Source organism: Rhinopithecus bieti, unplaced genomic scaffold (genome assembly GCF_001698545.2).
Source record: "Rhinopithecus bieti isolate Rb0 unplaced genomic scaffold, ASM169854v2 scaffold_10181, whole genome shotgun sequence".
Classification (NCBI taxonomy): Eukaryota; Metazoa; Chordata; class Mammalia; order Primates; family Cercopithecidae; genus Rhinopithecus; species Rhinopithecus bieti.
Window position 1 is genome coordinate 1,585,682 of NW_016806624.1, and position 22,265 is coordinate 1,607,946.

Here is a 22,265-nt window from a genome sequence, read left to right on the forward strand (position 1 = left end):
TAGACAAGGTACCTAAAATCATGAGAAGTCTTACTATGGTAAAATATAAAACAGTCTAAAAGTGACATCTGAGACTTTTAAAATAACTATTCCACATTTCTAAGGCCATTATCATCTGGAAATTAAAGCAAACAGTTCAAGTATTTTCTTCAAGAATGACACAATGACTTGGTAAAAGATGAAAGGAAAATGCAGACAATCTATTCCATTAGTATAAAATGAATTTTCAAAACTCCCATATTTTAAGAGATAGCAATGTTTACTCACTCAAAGAACATGATATTGGTGCCATCAAATTAATAACAAACACAACTTTTAGCTTTTACTTGAACCTGCTATTGTTCTTAATATCTTCACTATGACATTAACTCTTTTTCTTCTTAGATCTATGTTGGCAGATAAGAAATCACTGACCTATTCTTGATTAATGCATCTTTTACAGACAATTTATTTATTTATTTATTTTTTTGAGACAGAGTCTCGCTCGGTCGCCCAGGCTAGAGTGCATTGGTGCGATCTCAGCTCACTGCAACCTCCAACTCCCAGGTTCAGGCAATTCTCCTGCCTCAGCCTCCTGAGTAGCTGGGATTACAGGTGTGTGCCACCATGCCCAGCTACTTTTTATAATTTTAGTAGAGACGGGGTTTCACCATGTTGGCCAGGCTGGTCTCAAACTCCTGACCTCAAATGATCCGCACCCCTTGGCTTCCTAAAGTGCTGGAATTACAGGCATGAGCTACTGCACCCAGCCTGATTTTTATATACTAATGTGAAATGTTTTTTCCTCTTGTGGAACACAATCATTTTCGATTAAGCAATCCAAACTGACTTGGAAATAATAACAACAAAAATAGTAATAAAAATAATAATTCAGTCTTACTTTGAATGGTGTTCCATAGATAGACTCTCCACCACTCCCTGTGCCAGTAGGATCTCCGCCTTGGACTATAAAACCAGGCACAACTCTATGAAAAATGGTATTGTCATAATAAGCTGAAAAAAAATAAAAATAATTTATCAATGTCTAAAATTAATCATATCTACAGTTACCAAAATTAATACAGCTAGAATCAAAAGATTTATTTTCCAGAATGTTAAATAGGCTCCCAAGCCAAAACCTTTTGTATCCTCCTTCTTAAAAAATAGTTACTTCTGAAAGCAGCACACATTTCTACAGAAACCATCATTGTTGACTTTTTGTTTTTATTTCTAGGATTCTCTCAAACTCTGGATTGGTTTTCAAAATAGAAATTAGAGAGTTCTGGCAGGAAGGAGAAGCAATATTGTGCCCCAGGAGACATTTGTCAATTTCTGAAAATATTTTTCAGAAATGGGGGATACTATTGGCAGCTAGTGAGTAGGGGGCAGGATATTGCTAAACATCCTATACTGCAAAAGACAGTCCCCACAACAGAGAATTACCAGCCCAAAATGTCAACTGTGTGGAGACTGAGAAACCCCAGCAAAGATGAACACCTTATTTCCGACTGCTTCCTCTTTTCCTCACAGAAAATTAATGTATTAATATACAAACTCATAATATATCAAAATTACTTATTAGTTATAGGTATGAAACCATCAATACACCCCCCTCAAGAAACTCTGAATAAATAAAACAAATAACACAATACATACTTGAGTCCAATTAGTTCAATTGGTTTGCTAAATGATTGAAATAAATTATTCATAATTATATGTAATTCAAAAATATACAATTGGAGTATATAATTTAGAACTCATAAATATACAGGAGAGATTGTATATGACCTCCTATACTATATATTATCTGGAACCTAAAATCATTAGGGTACTTCATAGAAGAAAAGGAAGTTAACTTGGGAATGGCAGAAGCATGGCATGTCAGTGAGTCAAAGCATAAGTGAAAAATTGAGTGGGGAGCAGGAATTAGAGTTTGCCTGAATAAGAGAATTTACATTAAGAAGTAGCAATAATGGCCAACACGCATAAGAAAAGATGCTCAATATTATTAGTCATTAGAGAAATGCAAATCAAAACCACAATCAGATACTACTTCACACCCACTAGAATGGCTAACATCAAAAACCTTAAAAGAGTAAGTGTTGGTAAGGATGTGATGAAACTGGAACCCTTTTACATTGCTGGTGGGAATATAAAATAGTGTAAAAAGTTAAACACAGAATTAGCATGTAATCCAGCAATTATGCTTCTAGGTGTATGTGTATACAAGTAATATATACGTTTATATATTAATATATAGTTTTTAAGTGTAAATATATATAGTTCACATAAACAATATATAATATATAAGTAATTATAATAGTAGTTATAAGTAATTTTGATATATATTGTTTGATATATAAACAATATATAATATATCACTGTGCACATGATCAGATTTGCTTTTATGAAATATCATATATTTACATATATTGTTTATATATCCAAAAGAATCGATTGTTTACATATACATCCAAAATATATATATGTATATATATCCAAAAGAGTTGAAAACAAGTACTCAAATACTCACACACAAATGTTCATAGCAGCACTAGTCACAAGAGCCAACAGGTGTAAACAATTCAAATGTCTATCAATGGATGAATGGATAAATAAAATGTGATATATACATATGATGGAATATGACTGTCACAAAAAGGAATGAAATACTGATACATGCTACAAAATGGATGAACTTCAAAAACATGCTAAGTGAAAGAACCCAAACACAGAGTCACATACTATCTGACTCCATTTATAAGAAATATCTAGAATAGGTAAATCTGCAGAGATGGAAAATAGATTGGTGGTTGCTGGGGGCTGTGGGTGGAGAAGGGGGATATTAGTCCATTCTCACACTGCTATGAAGAAATACTTGAGACTAGATAACTTATAAAGGAAAGAGTTTTAATTAACTGACAGTTCCACATTGGGCGGAGGCCTCAGGAAACTTACAATCATGGTGGATGGCAAAGGAGAAGCAGGCAGTTTCTTCAGGTAGTGGGACGGAGTGAGTGCAAGCAGGGGAAATGCCAGATGCTTATAAAACCACCAGATCTTATGAGACTCACTCATTATCACAAGAACAGTAAGGGAGAAAAATGCCTCTATGATCCAATCACTTCCACCTGGTCCTACCCTAGACATGTGGGGATTATGGGGATTACAATTCAAGGTGAGATCTGGGTGGGGACACAGAGCTGATTCCTATCAAGGGGAGAATAGAGAATGACTGGGTTAATGGATACAGAGTTTTCTTTCGGGGTAATAGTGTTTTAGAACTATATAGAGGTGCCAGCTGCACAATACAGTGAATGTACTAAATGACACTGAACTGTACACTTAAAATGGTTAGTTCTATGTTATATAAACTTCACCACAGGTTTTTTAAAAAATCCTTTAAGTGGAAGGAAAGAAATTATTTTACATCACTGAAATTAGTTCTGTACTTACATTAGGTAAGCACAAGAGGAAAACATATGTAGTATGAAGTACTGAATAAACAAAAGCTATTATTTTTGTTGTAAAAACAAACAAAAAGCAAGTAGCAACAAAGCAGGTTGTGATTGAGCCAATTATTGAGTTAGGCAGACATGATTCAGTCACATGCTTAGGGTTACAAAGCAGAAAGATAGAAAGAGCACAGTTCCCTAAAGATTTCACTGAGCTTCCCTAAAGATTTCACCAGATTTCTTGACATAGAGGATGATAAATGTCTTTATTATTTAAATCATTTTAAGTTGGGTCTTCTATTACCTGCAACTGAATACAACCTGAATATAACCCATTCAATAAAAAATATTTATCAAGTATCTACTGTGGGCCAGGCATTTTACTGATACAATTACTGACATAATTTATAAAGTTCCTATTTTAGTGGCTTGGAAACACCCTCATAATTATTTATATTTGCAAAGCATAACTGGATATACAATGCATATTTTAAAAAATATAATCTGTATTCTAACAACTGTATTCAGTACACAGTACGTAAGAAGAAGTAGAAAGGAAGATCAGCTGACTTTGCTTGCTCCCTTCTCCCAGTGCAGTGCAGTTGGGCTGTATTTACAAGAGCTCCCTGGTGCAGACAAGTTCCCTCTGGTTACAAATACACACTATAAAAAGCAAAAGGTCTAAAAGTATCTCTCTTATATTCCTAGGTAACTGTTTCATGAGTTACACTAACACTGCATGTAGCAGTCAGGAGTTTGAATCTTGCCTTTTGCTAGCTATACAATCTTAAACTCCATTTTCTCATAAATCTAATAACATAAATTAAGGCACAGTGTCAATCTGAAGATTAAATCATGTGAAAGCAAACTACACATTTTCAAGTTCAACACAAATGTGAGGTCAAACTAATATCTTCACTCAGATGCTACAAACTCATATTCAAATGTGAATAAAAAATATACCCCAGTATATATCATATAATGAATATTCCTCTAGACCCATAATAAGCAGTCAACCAACACTTTTTGAGCATCGTGCACGTGATCAGATTTGCATTTTCAAAACATCATTCAAATACCCAGGGTGAATATATTAGAAAGAGACAGGACTGGAGAGAGAGGGGGAGTGAGAGAGAGAGAGAACGAAAGAGAGAGCGCAAGTACATGCGACAGCCGGTTAGAGAATGCAAGCAAGCAACTACTGTCCTGAGAGTCATTACGTAACTATGGCTTATCTTGAGATACACAGACTCGAGAACTACTTATGAAGCAAGATCCATAAGACCCACATATATGTTACCTGTGAGGGAAAAAGGACAGGAAAGAGGTCTTTATTACTTGTGTTTTCAAATTTTACAATTTCGCCATTTTATTTCTTTTTTCCTATTTCCCATTAAGTATTTCAGTGATGCTGACTTTTTATTTTAAGATTTTCTTTATAATTTTCCTAGTTACATTCCTGTTGAATGCATGAAATTATTATACTATATATAAATGAGTAAAAATTTTCTATACTCTCTACAGTATAACTTTGTATTCTAACATAGCTGGAATTTCCAACATCCACAAATCTTCCATATCTACTATTTCAACTTCTTTGTAATTTATTAGTAATCACTATTGAACTATGCATTTATAGTTGTATTTATAGTTTATAATACCCTATAATATATTTTGCTGCTTGCAATGTTTGCTTTTCTTAAATTTTTATGTATCATCACAAGTATTTTGAAAAAGCTTTATTATTTCATTATGCATGTTCATAATATCCTCCTGAATGTTCTCCACTATTGAAAAAAGATACCTAAATGTATCTTAAATATGAAACAAAAGTTCCTATTTGATTGCTGTCATTCTAGTATTTGTCACATAGTTTTTATTTCTGGCTACAATAATATATGGGCATTATCATATATTTTGAATAATTACATTTCTTGCCCAAGTTCACAGAGGAATTTATATTTGCATTTTAAAGTAGTTATATGTATGGGGGGGGAGGGGGGAAGGATTGCATCGGGAGTTATACCTGATGTAAAGGTTGAGTTGATGGGTGCTGACGAGTTGATGGGTGCAGCACACCAACATGGCACAAGTATACATATGTAACAAACCTGCACGTTATGCACATGTACCCTAGAACTTAAAGTATAATAATAATAAAAAAAGAAAAAAAAAGAACAATAGATATTAATAAATACTCTCCCAGTCTTTTCAAAAAAAAAAAAAAAAAATAAAGTAGTTATACGTTTCTTCTTCTAGAATCCTGTTTTGTGTTTAACTATGTAAATATTAACATTAATAACTTTTTATCTAACACTCATCTTGTGACCAGTCTGCACTATTTACTCCAGCCTCTCTGGTATTTTTTTTAAACAAATATTTCAGTTTTGTAAAGAAATTTGTTTTAACTTGTAGCATATTTATGCTTATATCTGTCACTCTAAAGAATTAGTAAACTATTATTAAAGAATAAAAGATAACCAATAAAGTGTGGACCATGATGAGACAAGAATGATGTAAAATAAAAGTGAAGAGAATAATAGTTACACAATGTATTAAACATTTTGATTTTCTTATCCACCTCTCCCTCTGCTCCCCACTTGTCTATAAAACAAACATAAAATTATACTCCTTCCTCACACTGTAGAAACTAATGAAATTATCAAAGCTAATAAGCTTCCCTTTCATTTCTTTATATCTTTTTGCCCTATTTTTTAATTGATAATTTTTTTAAAGTTCCACTCATTTTAAATGTCCACCTAACTATGCTGCAAAGACCAAAAATCTAAGATTAAGTCTGTATAAAGCAGATCTTTTGGTTTTGTAAAGGCTATAAACCATCCTTTGGCTATGAACATCATTTTAGTTGAGGGCCATATCTGAGACTGCACTCTTACTTATTCATGTTTTTATTCATTTGCTTTTAAATTCTAGAAACCATTTTTTAAAAAAACTAATATGAGTGTTTCAAGATCTAGAAACATTACGACTCATCTAAATCATAGAAGCAAAGAACTAAAATGGGGTTTCCTGGATTATATTTTTGAAACCTTGACTTAACTCATTTAGGAATATCTTTGTTTAAATCAGTTTTCTTAGGCTGCACGTTAGCCTTTCCAATAATAATTCTATCTCTATTCAATTAAGAGGATTGGTGAATTTGATTAAGAGAATTATTCTGGTTATTTTTAAAATTGTTTTTCTATTCTTTCTTCTTTCTCCTTGCATTATTATAAATAGGTGTATAATTATTTGTTGTAATAATTAAGTTTCACTATCACCCAATTGAAGAACTTCATTTCTTCTTCACTGTCACGTTGTATCCAGATGTTTTCTGCTTCTTCCATTCACCTGGTCATGGATTGCAATTTACCATTCATTCTTTCTAATGTTTTTGTAATTTCACTCTCCTTCTGTAAAACTTGAGCTTTTGAATCTTCAAAACTTCTTACCAGAAACAAATCTGACTTTTCCATGTCTCTTGTGTTTCTCAACTTGGTTAACAGATATTTGAGGCCTCTCTGACTGAACTACCTGCCTGACTCTATTTCCTTCCTGCCTGCCATAGCAATTATTAATAATGGTCTTTGCAGATGTCCTTTCATTCTCTCTCTCTCTTTCTCTCTCCACCCCTCCTCACCTCTCTCTTTTGGAGGGGGGTTGGTATCTGGGTATTTTTCATTTCTTAAATCTTCACCTGGTAATTATGTTTGTCTGACTATTTAGAGAGCTCTCATCATACCATACTACTGGATTCTCTTTCACACCTTGCTTCTGGCCCAAAATGCTGTTTTCTGATACCTTGAATAAAACTGTCTCTAAAAATCAAATATAACTTAGAAGAACAAAGATTTGCCACCACTGGAGATATTCCAAACCATATGCAATGTATTCTAGAAGCCAACAAAAGCTCTAAAATGGAAGGTTTAGTTCCCTAAGAGAATACTCTGAAGGGAAAAACACTTAAGTGGATGTATAATTCTGCAGCATTTAAAAAAAAAGAAAAATAGGTACTTTATTACTCAAATCTAAAAAAACTAGAGATAGTGATAATAATATCACTGGATGCTAGCTGGAAGGCTGTGTGGAGAAAGTAGAATTCTAAACATTTAAAAATGGGTAGACTTGAACGTAAAAAAGGGAAGAAAAAGCATATCAATAAAAGGGGAATTAGTATGAGAATATGTATGAAAGTGGAAACGGAAAGGAAATGCTTAGGAAATAATATTCAACTAAAACCATGTGGTTAGTGCAATGAGATAAAAAGTTGGATAGCTAGGAAGCCAAGCTGCCTGAGGACTGAAATAGCATATGAACAAGTAAGAGAGAAAAGAAATTAAAGATGAAAGACAGGAAGGGGAGCAGGCAAGAGGCAATTACAGTCATACAGGTGAAAGGCAGACTTGGGAAGAAACTGGTAAATTTGGTTTTACACTGGTTTTGTTATAGCTAACAATGGAAGACTCCAGTTGAAAAGTCCACTAGGCAATTAGATATGAATAGTAGTACTAGGAAGAGAAGAAATGACTAAATGTGGTAGTCATTTGGATTGAAGTAACAACTAGAGAGTGATGACAATAGAGAACTAGAGGCAATCTTGGGGAATACCCAATTTTAGAGAATGAAAGAAGGAAGTATAAGATAGCAAAGAAGACCAAAGAGGATCAGAGTATTATTTGTTGAGATAAATTGCTCTGTTAAAAGTATTCCAATTTATTTTGGGTAGTTTTTATCTCTTATCTCTACTTCGTGACACGCAGTTCAATACCATATCCTCATAGCAACACCTGTCACTCATGACCACTATTTAACACTAGTCTTCAATGTTTGGACACCAGTTTATTTTTAAACTGACAAAAATTTCTCCGGTAGAATAAAAGTCATAAGTTATAATTTACCTTCCAAACAAAGTTGGATAAAATTTCTGCAAGCTTTAGGAGCTTCTTTGGACCACAACTCTATGTCAATATCTCCAGCTGTAGTTTTCAATAAAACCTGTAGAAAGAATATTACATTTTATTAAATTATTATTTTGCTTAATAATCAGTTGAATGACTATTTGACTTGTAGCAATCACTAGTGAGTTTTCAATTTTAAAAGAAATATTAAAAATTGTGTTTGGCTTTTGTTGATATACTCAACAAAATGTCAAATATTCACTACAACTCATTGTACATTTAGATCTTTCAAAATGCCATTTCAGAAAAAGTTTGGGATTTAAGAAAAAAAAGCATATATCTTTTTTAATCACAGAAAAAAACTTCATTCATTTAAAAAATGGTAATACCTAAAGTGAGAAGTTCACTTGAGGCTAGGAGTTCAAGAAGAGCTTCGGCAACACAGAGAGACCCCGTCTTTAAAAAACTTTGTTTTAATTAGCCAGGCATGGTGGTGTTCCATGCTATTTGGGAGGATGAGGTGGGAGGATCACTTGAGCCTGGGAATTTGAAGTAATAGTGAGCTATGATCATGCCACTATATTCCAGCCTGGATGACAGGGCAAGACCCTGTCTCAAAACAAAACAAAACAAGACAAAACCCCAATAATGCAAATTTGTTATAATCGAGTTTCCCATTGCATCAACTCCAATAAAACTGTGTAGCAAATTAAAGAATAATGAACCCATTAAGTTGTGATATTATAATTTTATAATTACCCTTTTTAATTACCTTTTACTCTCTCTGCTCATTTAACATCATGCTATTCCTAATTTACAAAGGAACATTCTTAATCTAACTCTGGTTTGTAATTTACTAAAATATTATGTCTTAAAATCACCTTCTATAGTAAATAGAATCCTTTGAAAGCCTTTCCACCAGCTCATAACAGCAGATACTCCTTGGTAGAACCAGAAACTTTGCAACGACTAAAACCTTCCCTGCTGGGCTCCCAGGAAACAGTTTATAATCGTCTTATTTGTAACCACAAATAACCAAAAAGAATGTTAGGCTCTAAATTTGAACATTGTGGCACAGCTGGAAACCAATTTCTCCAGTATTACTTCTTTTTTTTTCTCCCCTAGTATACCAAAGTAGATCAGTGTCAATAATTTGTGATCATCACAATCTTTTAGAATGCTCTTGCAAGTAAAGGGTATGCAATGTAACTGTTCAAATACATGAGCCTGTTTCTCATGGAAAGTCAGTATCATCGACATTAAGTCACATTTCACCACCCCAAAAAGAAACCCTGTATCCATTAGCAATCACTCCCTATTTACCCCTACTCCTACACTCTGGCAACTATTAATCTACTTTCTGTCTATGTAGATTTGCCTATTAAACATTTCATATAAATGGAATCATACAATATGTGGCCTTTTGTGTCTGGCTTCTTTTACTTAGCATAATGTTGCTTTCAAATTACATAGGGCTTTCAGTTCTACACATCTAGTTTTTAAATGTCTTGAAAATCACAATGACTTTATACTCTTACTGGTAAATATTTCAAGACACAATATATATTTAAGGCAAAGTTCACCATTAAAAATAATAAATAGAAATCCACATTTACAATGGTTTTCATAATAATTTCTGATTTTTTTGATAGATTTCCCATGCTGAGGTATCAGCTCTATCATGTTCTTATGATTTGCTAGTTTATATTATTAATATTATTTTCAATAAGAAATTTGTGACGGCTGGTTTAGTTAATCTAAATACTACGGTCTATAAATCTATTTAGCTAGTCATTATGAAAAATTACATCACAACGCGAAAAAAGTGCCTTTTTTTTTTTTTTTGAGACAGAGTCTCGCCCTGTTGTGCAGACTGGAATGCAATGGCGCAATCTCGACTCATTGCAACCTCTGCCTTCCGCGTTCAAACAATTCTCCTGCCTCAGCTTCCCGAGTGGCTGGGCTTACAGGCGCGTGCCACCACGCCCGGCTATTTTTTTATATCTTTAGTAGAGACGGGGTTTCACCATGTTGGCCAGGCTGGTCTCTAACTCCTGATCTCATGATCCGCCCGCCTCCGCCTCGGCTTCCCAAAGTGCTGGGATTACAGGCATGAACCACCGCGCCTGGACTTTTTTTTTTTTTTTTTTTTTTGAGATGGAGTCTCGCTCTGTCTCCCAGGCCGGAGTGTAGTGGCGCGATCTCGGTTCACTGCACCTCCACCTCCCTGGTTCAAGCAATTCCCCTGCCTTAGCCTCCTGAGTAGCTGGGATTACAGGCGCACGCCATCATGCCCGGCTAATTTTTTTGCATTTTTTTAGTAGAGACAGGGTTTCACCCTGTTGGCCAGGCTGGTCTCAAACTCCTGACCTCAGGCAATCTGCCTCAGTCTCCTAAAGTGCTGGGATTACAGGCGTGAGCCACTGAGCCTGGCTGTCATCTTTTTATATATATTAAATAATGCATTTAAACAAACGAAAAAAATACAAATATATATAGATTTTCTTCCCACAGCTCATGGATGGTTTTGCACATCCACTGAAGTATGCACTTACTGGTTTAGAAACCACTGCTCTAACGAACACACGAATTACATCATCCCCCCCTCCACAGGCTCTGGAATCAGGATGCCCAAATTCAAATACTGGCCCTTCCGCTTACTAGCTTTGTTACCTTGCGCACACTATCTGACATCTCTGTCACTTAATTTCCTAATCTAAAAACAGGGATAATAATATCTTTTAGGATTTCTGTGAGGACAAAATGAGCTATAATACATAGACTGCTTAGAAAAGCACATGATAAATAATAAGTGCTCAAAAAATGATAGTCATTATTACGTGTCTTTTTTTTTTTTTTTTTTTTTTTGGCTAAAGGCAACTTACACCTAGTAAAAAGAATGCATATATAATCAGGCCACCTTGTTCACCAGGGTTTCTTAATCTTTTCATTAATAAACTACTGAATTAATAAAGAAGGTATATGGCTCCTTCCTCCTCTGGCCATACATTCTCTTCGGCCATCACTACTTTGTAGGCCTCCTTGGCTCTTTCTCTTAAAATTCCCAATTAATACTTTCACAATATCATGTTTCTTATAAACATATAAGCAAATATACTTATAAAGCCATTTTGATTTTCAATACATTTAAAAACTAAGTGTGTACAACAATAAGACAGACGCCTATCATTTGAAAGCAACATTATGCTAAGTGAAGAAGCCAGACACAATTTAGAATAAGTGATCATAATATGTGGAAATTTCATCTTCAGGGAATTACCTCTTATGCTTAAAAAATTTCTATCAAGTACTATATTTCTTTGCCTCATCTTCAGGGGCTGGGGTTACAGCAAAATACAGAACATTTATGGACAACCAGGGACCAAGCACTGGTATCATTATCAATTACTTCCCAAGCTGATACTAAGCTCTTTGAAGGGAGGAATTTTGTCCCATTTACTCTGAATGTCTCTGTACCCTTTCAGTACCTAATGTACCATTAGATAGTAAAGGCAATAAACATTCATTGAACAGACTTATTACATTTGCTTCAAATTCTTCACACACCAAATTTTTGTCCACACTCTCAACCTTACAGAACTTGGAAGCTTTAATATCTTTGATGAGCTTTATGGTGGAAAAAGTCCCAAGTTGTTTTTGGATGAAAACTTGGGGTCTTGTGTTATCATTCAGCCCATTTCTGTTCAGAAGACAGTATTTATCACATTTTGTAGTTAAACATTTATTTGCATGATTATTCAGTCAATGTATACTTCACTCAATTAACTCATGATAACTCAGACAATGTGGTTTTTTTCTTTCCATTGTATCCCTAAAACCTAGCATCTATGCCTGGCAATTGATTTGCTCAATCATTATTTGTTGAATGAATAATCTATTCAGGAATGTATCCTTGTTAAAGCTTTTCATCTATATGACCATGTCAAATCTTCCTTTAGAACAAAGCAATTAAGTCTGTCCTTGACCAGCAGCAGTGTAACCTCAAACTCACTGATGCTTAATACTCCTCAAAAACTAAGAAAAATATAGTATTAATTCATCCATCCATTCGTTTATTCAATACATATCTGAACTCCTTCTATCATGTATCAAGTACTGTTCTAGATGCTTGTCTCTGCCCTGATGTTCCTTGCATTCTATAGGGGGAAGGTAGGAGGAAGGATACAGTAATACTAAATAATTAATAAATACCATGGAAAAAAACTAAAAAAGTTAAGGGGGCCAGAAAATGCTGGGATGCAAGGCATGATTGAAGTTTGCTATTTCATAGAAAGTAAGATAAGAAAGGACTCTTTGCTAAGGTCAACACTTGATTAGATAGAGGAATAGCAAGTGTGAAGGCCCTGTGTGGCAGTATAGTAAATCTATTCAATCTCTACCAGTGTTTATTAACTGGCGGTGATACTGTCCTCAAGAAACATCTGGAAATAGGAGGAGATAGGTATTTTGAGTTTTCACATTGATATTAAATAAGATAGGTGAGGGGTGGGATGGACACACTAACCTACAATGCCCAGGAGAAGGTCAAAGAATCGAAAGAATTGAGCTGCCCAAAATACCCATTAAATTTTTGCTGGGAATTACAGCATTTTTGGTTTTGCTTTTAAATTGCTCTCATTATATTATCAAACGTCAATGAATAAAAGATTGTATAAATTATTTATGATGCAATCATGTAACAAACAGGATGGTATGTTGTGTAAATTTAATTTATCTTAATTCAACTATATACTTTCAATCTCATTTTCTCCAATATGCTGATTCATCAAATTTCATATGAGATAGGATAGGTCTCAATTTAAGAATTCAGGTGACACTTATTCCACAACGGACTCTTCTACCTTGTACAGTATACAAACACCTTGGATGGGAATTGGCTTACATTAGCCATCAAATCAATTACAGAAACATTTCCCCATTCTAATGTAGTAACAGTTCCCATTTCCCACTTTCTCTGACTGACAGTCATCTCAGGTTTTAAAATCAGCTCAAAAGATACCTTTTCCATGAGGTTTTTCCTAACTTTCCCAGTTGTTCACTACTCAGTACCGCCATAGCAACCTGATCTCTTCTCCACAAGCACGCTTATCAGACATACAGGCTTTTGTTTACCTGTTTCACAAACTAAACTATAAGCTCTTCCGGGAAAACAACTACCTTACCTATCCATCTTTGTATCTCCGGCGCCTAGTACAGTGCCCAGTGCCTAGCAGGCGTTCAATTAATGATTGCAGAAGAAATGGAGAATGAATGACCTCCAAGTTAAGCAAAGAATATATCAAACTCAAAAATGTACGTTTAAAAACCTAAGACTCTAGAAATCGGCTGCATGAGCTAGGTTAAAGCAGAAAATAGGACCGGAATGCTGGTAGGTAGAGAAATCTCCACCTGACTTTTTCAAGTACATCCTGAAAAGTATCAACTTCAGTGTTTCGATGCAACATTGGCCACATGCAGGAGTAAAGATAACACTTCTCATGGTCTCTTCCTACCACGAGATCCCGAAACCCACCCCCCACCCCAAATCCGGGAAATCTCACTTCGGGGATCCCAGGACCTCAAGTTCCCTAGATGAGGCTCTCACCTTCCCATTCGTGGGAGGCTCCTGGATGTAGATGTTGCTCATCCTGGTCAGTACAAAGGACTTTGCTCCTTATGAGGGATGAGAGCGGACTGCCGGTCACTAAAGCTGTCCTCCTACCAGTACACGCTTCCTTAAGTCGAGTGGTGCAGGAAAGCTTCAGTTTGTCAATATCACGCAAGACGGGGACACCAAACACTACCTTTGCCCAAAGGAGCCCCTCACGGACGCCGCCATGTTGTTACCGGACCCGAGCACCGCTAACCCTGAGAAGGGTTATTCCAGTGTACTCCAGGGAACGAGAGAAGTCTGTAAAGTTATTATAGCTTAATGTAACTTGTGTTACAATATTAGAAGGGACACTTCATAAGTCTTGGCGGTGTTTACACTACTCGCGTGTGCAGATCAAACTGAACCCCCCCAAAAAACTATCAGTAATGGTTCGGACCGTGTGTCGTCTGCAATATGACTCGTCCGGAAACTGCATCCACGTCTACGGGTTCTGCTGCCGCTAGGAACGTACAGGGCCTTCCCCACCGTAGGGAAGGTGCTGCTGCGCTGGGGGAAGGAAAACGGCGCTTTGGCTGTGCCTTGTTCTCGCAGCTGGCGGGAAGCAAGCGCCACTTCGAAAGCCGGAGGCTCAAGTGACCCCTCTTACCACTGTCATGGCAGTCCCAGGTAAGGAGCAATTACAGGGCCTCTGCGTCCGAGATCCGAAGGGAGCGCAAGGGAGGGTAAGGGTAGGGTGCGGGGTGTGGGGATTAGCGCCCATGGGGATTTAGGCGGAGGCCTTAAAATTCACAGGTTTGTTTTGTTTACATGAAAAAGTTTACACTCCAAAGATACACTCTGAAGGAAAGAAAGTAACTGTCTTCCCCCAGGAGCCAAGCCCCAGCTGCATGGGATTACAGGGAAAGTGTATTGTGGAAGGGAGGAAGGAGGGAGAGACTGTAACTGTGGGCCTAAGGGGGCTAGCAGCCAAGAAAAACTACCTTAACTGTGGTATGGCTTAAAACTAAAATTTGAAGTGGGAACACTTGGCCGACCCAGGTAACCGGAGGCGTCGTCTGTCCTAGAAGTCGCCAGGACCCACCGGGTGTTCGGGTTCTACTCCTAGCTCTTCCTGTTGTATGTAGCTGCTCACGTGGTCATAGATGGGTCGCTTTGTGCTTCTGGGCCTCAGTTTCCGTATAAAAAGAAGGAGCTTTGATGAATTATATATAAGATTTATTCTAACTCTCAAATTCTGTGTCCAGAAGTTACTGACCTAAAACCGGTGAACTCTGCAGAATAATTACTTAAAAGATTTTCTCGTCCTCAACTACCAGCTTACTTGGAAGTTCTAGTAGCTGAGAGCATCTCCTCAAACCGGCTTTGCCACTGCAGAACAGTGGTTGCAGGAGACATTTTCAGAAATATACACTCCTACACCCCACCTCCCAACTTGGAAATTCACAGTGCACCTTAGTAATAGAAAAGATTCTAAGAATTACTATGGTTCAAAGCCCTAACTTTGTTTAAACCTGCCCTTCCCAGTATTATTTGACCAGATTCTTTGTTCTGTGGCAGCCTTTTTGAACATCTTTCTACAGATAGCTGTTACTGGAACACTGTGCATTTGTACTAACTGCAGTTTGCGGAGGAATACATCTGGAACTGTGAGAGAGGAAATATATACTCTTTATTAAGCCTACTGTGTGCCAGACACTGGTACTAGGCATTGAAAATACAGTGGTGAGCAAGGTAGACATGGTTACGCTTAACACAGAACTTAGAATTTAGCAGTGAAGAGAGAGAAATTTATACAAAGTGGGACAAGTGCCATGACAAGGAAAATACAAGGCCTTAGGATGCACAAAGTTAGGCCACCAGACACATACAGGATGGGCAGAAGGACTTTCCAAAGGATGTAGCACTTAGGAGGTGATCTAAATTGTAGGAGGGGTGGCTTGAAGGGAGAGGAGACTGCAGTTGGAGGAACTGGATACGTAAAGGAAGAGGAAATATGTGAGAAGAGGAAATGAAAGATGTTATTGGACGGAACTCAAATACAAATGGGAGATAAGTGAGAAATTAAGTAGAGAGATAGTAACTGTAGTAAATATTGACTAATATTTATGTGTCAAATATGTCAGATACTGTATCAAACATTGTATTCTATCTCATTTAATATTCATAACTGCACTTTGAAATGAGTATTAATATTCCCATTTTACAGATGAGGACACTGAGGGACAAAGAAATCCAGTAATTTGTCTATTATGAGACAGCTGGTAAGCAAGAAGTCAGTCTGGTTCCTCTATAGAGGAACCATCGTATAGGTTAACTTCCAAGGTAGTTTCCAGCTCTTTAAGGACCTGTAGACCATGACAAGAGGTTTGGCGTTATCCTACGAATGGTAGGAAGCCATTTAAGGGTTTTAAAGCAGATTCACATTTCGGAAAGATAATTCTGGCTAGAAAGTAGATTGGAGACAAAGTTTACCAGTTAGGAGTAATGCTGGTGAGTTATGATAATGTGTGGCTAAGATGTGGTCTCAATAGGTAAGGAGAGAAGCGGATAAACTGAAGATACATTTTTGATGGTAGAATCACTAGGAGTTGATGATTGATTCAATATGGGTAGGTAAAAGAGGAAATGAGGTTCACCTGGGTTTTACTGTTAAGCAATTGGGTGGGGCTATTTACTGATATGACAACACCTCACAAGGGGCAGGGGTTAAGGGGATGATGACATCTAATTTGGAGCTTGTTGTGTTGAGGCTAGTCAGACATAGGAATGCAAATAGTTAATAGTAAGAGATATAATTTGTAGCTTAGGAAAGAGGTCAAAGACAATGATTTGGGTGTTATCCGCACACATAATAGGAGGTAAGGCTATGGGAGTGGAGCACTCTGCTTAAATGGTGTGTAGAATGTGAACGGAAGGTCTGGCTGAAGCCTGGTCAACATCTAAGAGGCCAGCCGCGAAAGATAAACCTACATGGTAGATTGCCTAGGCATCCTGATAGGCCAAATCAGCTCTGGTGGTCTTTGTACCACACAGCTGCACTCAAAGTTGACCTGTTATCAAAACTGCTCATTTCATTACTTGGGCAAGCCTTTTGGGCACCTGTGTGATATGGGCACTCTGGAGGAAACAGTGCCATAGTCTGTGCCCTCATAAAACTTTAAGCAGTACATGAAAATGTGCTACTTAAGAAAGGGGACAAAAGTGATTTTTTAAACCCTTATTAAAATTCTCTTAAACTTAGACCAGTGTTATAGATATGTTAACCTTCTCTCAATTCAAAATAATGCTTCAAAGTATAATAATGTAAAATTGTGCTATTAAGCTAGACGGCAAGCTATGGATAAACTGTTTAAACCCAGCAAAAATTGAGATAATAGGTGTGACAGCGCTGTAAAAGTACAATGCAAGTGTCATTAGAAAATACAGATACAGAAAATCATAAGATAATTTCTTGGATGATCGATCCAGACAGGGTATTAAAGGAAAATAGGACTAGTCTAAACTTTTCAAGGTTATCATCAAGGAGGACAAGTATTATGTTATGCTCTTTAATTTTAGGTTTAATGGATTCAGTTTGGCATTTCTTGGGGTGATCCTGCTAGTGATTATGGCAAGGTATGATTATAAAGTAACAAGGCTGCTTTCTGCAAACCACACATAAAAATCAGCCTTGTCTGTTTTATGATCATGTGCTTCACCTGTGTTTTCATAGCATTGTGTATAAGCTTATACCATTATGTAGGTAATACAATGAAATGTAGGCATTTAGGAAAATCTTACTCTTAGTCGTTATTATAGAAATAATATTTGATCACAGGTTTCAGTGAAATTTACTTTCTTTGAAAAACTGCTTTTCCTGTTCACAGTTGTTGAAATTACCTCCAACATTCATGTCAGTGATTCACCACTCTCCATGAAGAGTTGAACTGGCACAAGTGACAATGTATGTTACTGATGTAGTTGGCACAAAACTGTTTTCTTATTATCTCCTTCACTGAAGTCTATAGCCAAGGTAGGGAGTTTTTCTATGGCCAAGTTAACATTTCAGTCTGGCACATCACAGTGAATAAGATTTTTAAAACACATTATGATAGTATCTTAGTAATAGAAGAATTCTAAATTACATCCAATTGCTCTTTATTCCTAAACTAGACTATAGGTAATTTCTTTTCTCTCTAGTCTATATTGCACATTGCTGCTAAAATAATTTTCCCAAATCATATATCTGATCCTGCCATTGCTAGGAGGCATGAACTTAGTTCTTCACCCCATCTGTGAATTTTGTAATTCTCTTCAAGCCACTTAACCTTTTGGAGGTTCAGTTTTTGTGTCTCTATAATAGAGTTGAAGGCTAAGGCTTCTTAAGTTTCTAACGTGTTAAAATGCCAAATCTCCCCATCTCTCTCTGCTAGAATGAAGTGCACACTCCCGAGCCTGACCAAATCACTGTTTCTACTCTTTCCTTCCACCGCTCCCCTCATGCATTCTACAATCCTGCAAAAATCTGACTTGGCCAGTTATTCTGTGAACCTCTCAAGTGCTTTCCTACCTACGAGACTTTGTTATTATCTCCTATTTTGCCTGTAACTACCTGTGGGAAGCTTTCCTGATCCCTTAGCTGAAACTCTTGTCTGCCACTTTTTCATAGTTACTAAATAGAGCTCAGTGTCTTCTATGGAACCTGACACATTCTGTCATGGATTACAGCTGTGAGTGCATTACCATAGATAAACTAGTATAATGTCACTTCCCATGGGCTGCATGCAGCCCAGGACGACTGTGAATGTAGCCCAACACAAATTCGTAAACTTTCTTAAAACATTATGAGATTTTTTTGTGTGATTTTTTTTTTTTTTTTTAAAGCTCATCAGCTCTTGTTAGTGTTAATGTATTTTGGTGTATTCTATAGTTTATGCCCTCATAAAACTTTAAGCAATACATGAAAATACTACTTAAGAAAGGGGACAAAAGTGATTTCTAAGCTCTTATTAAAATTCTCTTAAACTTACACCACTGTTAGAGATATGTTAACCTTCTTTCAATTCAAAATAATGCTTCAAAGTATAATAATGTTAAATTGTGCCATTAAGTTGGATGGCAAGACATAGATAAACTGTTTAAACCTAGCAAAAATTGAGATAATAGGTGTGACAGTGCTGAGATAATAGGTGCGACAGCACTGAGATAATAGGTGTGACTGCGCTGTAAAAGTACAATGCAAGCGTGGCCCAAAACAGTGTGGCCCAGTGAAGCCAAAAGATTGAATATCCCCATAGGGGCTTGATTCATCCCTATGGCTTCTCTAGCATCGAGTTCAAAATTATACCCATGATAGGTAAATAATGAATAATTAGAGGGTTGAGTACTATTTCTGCTGCTGAGCAGAAATCTGCTGCTCAGCAGCAGAAATAGTACTAAACAGATTAAACGAATACAGGCTTCATTCTGTTTCATTAGGTAATTAAATTTCTGTCTCAAACAAATTTCCCTGTCTCTTCTTTTTCCTTTTTTTCTTTTTTTATTTTATTTTATTTTATTTGGGACGGAGTCTTGCTCTGTCACCCAGGCTGGAGTGCAGGGATGCTGTCTTGGCTCACTGCAGCCTCTGCCACGTGAGTTCAAGTGATTCTCTTCCCTCAGCCTCCTGAGTAACTGGGACTGCAGGCACATGCCACCATACCCAGGTAATTTTTTGTATTTTTAGTAGAGATGAGTTTCACCGTGTTAGCCAGGATGGTCTAGATCTCCTGACCCTGTGATCCGCCCACCTCAGCCTCCCAAAGTTCTGGGATTACAGGCATGAGCCACCGCACCCAGCCTTTCTGTCTCTTCTTACACCGTTTTTCTTCACAGACTAATTGTACTTTGTGAGGCATGTAGACTAAAGAGTTTTATATGTTTCATATCAATATAAAACTCATATCAGTAGTTTAAACAGCTCTTTGGTTGGTTTACTGTTTCTCCCTTTGGAGTCAAATGATTATGAAGGCATTTTTTAAATTTTAATTTAATTAATTTATTTATATATTTATTTGGAGACAGAGTCTCGCTCTGTCACCCAGCTGGAGTGCAGTGACACAATCTCAGCTCACTGCAACTTCCGCCTCCTGGGTTCAAGTGATTCTTATGCCTCAGCCTCCTGAGCAGCTGGGATTACAGGCGTCCACCACCATCCCTGGCTAATTTGTGGAATTTTAGTAAAGATGGGGTTTCACCATGTTGCCCAGGTTGGTCTTGAACTCCTGGCCTCAAGTGATCTACCCACCTCAGCCTCCCAAAGTGCTGGGATTACAGTTGTGAGCCACCACACCTGGCCTATGAAGGCATTTTTAATGGGCTATTAAGACATCTGCTATTTCAGAATACTTGCATTGAGAAACTCATTTAGCTTGTTTTTTAAATTATCTTATTAATGAAATATTAATGTTTTAGTAAAAAATGTCTAATTTCTACTGATTTTTCTACTTTGACTTTGGTACAATATTTGGAGTCCCAAAGAAAGGAGTGTATCTATGAATTTTTAATATAAATGGAATAAAAGTAAAATACTTGGAATTTTACTTTGCATCAACGTAAGCAGAATATATGTATTATATAAATAGATATTACCACTTATAAAATGTGGCTGCAGTTTGAATTTTAAAAGCAGAAGAAACTGAAATTGTCTTTATAGGTCCCCAGATTGTAACTAAAACCATAATGGAGTAACCAAATGTAAAACTTGTTACCAAACAAAATTAATCTAATTGACTCTAATCCAATTAAAAATGAAAAGAATGGATCCTGTGACAGAAGTAATTGCAATTTCTAATTAGTACGAAAAAACTTAGTTACTGAAGCTGTATATGTTTAAATTTAAGCGATTGTAAAAAATATTTTAATGAAAATGTCAGGCTTCCCTAAATTCCAAAATAGACAATAAGAAAAATATAATATTAAGTTCTAAGCATCACTGTTAAAGTTCCCAGTGACTAAGTTGTTGACTTTGGAAAGATAGGTGTTGTAAAATTTCAAGGAAATAAATTTAAATCAAATATGACATTCCTTTGGTGACCACTGACGAATCTGAAGCAACTGTTGAGGACTCCATCTTTCTCTCCATTTTTCTCAGTCCTTTTATTTTGCCCCTTCTTTTGGTTTTCTCAGTATTTTCTGTTTCTTCATTGCCTACTATTAACTTTAAAATTTTTTTTCTTTTGTGCTAACTACTAAGATATAATTTACATGTTTTAAAAACAGCACAGATCACAAATGTTCAGCTTGAAGAATTTTGACAAATTGAGTGTGTATGTATATGCACACGCATATTTCTTAGCTGGCAACTGGGGTCCAGAAAAGTTGCCAGTTCCCAACTTTTGAAGTACAGTCATGCACCACAAAATGATGTTTTGGTTAATAACTGACTGCATATACAATGTTGGCCCCATAAGATTATTATACTCTTATTTTTACTGTATCTTTTCAATGTTTAGGTATGTTTACATACACAAGTACTCACCATTGTGTTACAACTGCCTGCAGTATCAATACAGTGACTTAGGAGCAATAGGCTATGCCATAGAGCCTAGGTGTATATAGGCTATATCACCCAGGTTTATGTACACTGTGACATTGCCACAAGGACAAAATTTCTGTGTTGTGCCTAACAACACATTTCTCAGAATGTATCCGTGTCATTAAATGAAACATGACTGTATTTTCTTAAGCTTATAACCTCAAATCTATAAGTATTTGTTGAGCACCTCTTAGCAACTCTACATCATGGTAAGCACTGAGTTGTATTCAAAATTATGTGGCTACTTTAAGTTACTGGAAGATAAAGGACCAGCCCAATTACCTGATTCCTCCTACCACCCCCAAGTTGTTTAACAGAATACTAGATTCAGAGTAAGCCCTTAATATTTAGCAAGTATAAGAATGAAGACCTCTAAAATTTGTTCCTGACATCATGAGTTGATAAAATTTTATAGAACGTCTGCAGTGTAGCGTCTCTGAAGAATTTACAAACGCAATCATTGCCTTTTGTCAGATAATATTTACTTGACAATTACTTTTCTTTGTGTTACAGTTTTGTTTGGGGGAGATTTTCCAGATTGGTTTTTGAAAAGGTAATTTAATCACCTTTCACATTTTAAAGGTGCCAAAAGGTATATAGTGACATGTCTCTTAACTCTTTCTCCATCTGGACTTAGTTTTCTTTCTTCAAGTAACCAATGTATATCCTTACAGAGGTATGTCTAATATCTTCTGTAAGAATTAAAGAAAGAGGTAAGAAACATGAAAAGATGGCTTGCCAGTCAGGACAGGTTTATTTAGAGA

General features: G+C 36.3%; 2 protein-coding genes across 5 annotated transcripts in view; one reads left to right on the forward strand and one right to left on the reverse strand.

The window, feature by feature from the left end:
• CWC27 (CWC27 spliceosome associated cyclophilin) overlaps positions 1-14,209 on the reverse strand; it is a 271,511-nt gene extending 257,302 nt beyond the window's left edge. For 2 of the 4 annotated variants that reach the window (XM_017877115.1, XM_017877116.1), the window contains exons 1-3: positions 13,938-14,209; positions 8,333-8,429; positions 881-993 (exon numbers count right to left, since the gene is read on the reverse strand). In XM_017877115.1, coding sequence (XP_017732604.1) covers positions 881-993; positions 8,333-8,429; positions 13,938-13,979 — 252 coding nt within the window. In that variant the 5' untranslated portion in view covers positions 13,980-14,209. The remainder of the gene's footprint in view (positions 1-880; positions 994-8,332; positions 8,430-13,937) is intronic. The other 2 variants (XM_017877114.1, XM_017877117.1) reach the window with 1 other exon arrangement.
• A 223-nt stretch (positions 14,210-14,432) lies between these two features.
• SREK1IP1 (SREK1 interacting protein 1) overlaps positions 14,433-22,265 on the forward strand; it is a 50,423-nt gene continuing 42,590 nt past the window's right edge. Inside the window, 3 exon segments of the mRNA XM_017877120.1 lie at positions 14,433-14,612; positions 17,813-17,958; positions 19,587-19,630. Coding sequence (XP_017732609.1) covers positions 19,615-19,630 — 16 coding nt within the window. The 5' untranslated portion in view covers positions 14,433-14,612; positions 17,813-17,958; positions 19,587-19,614.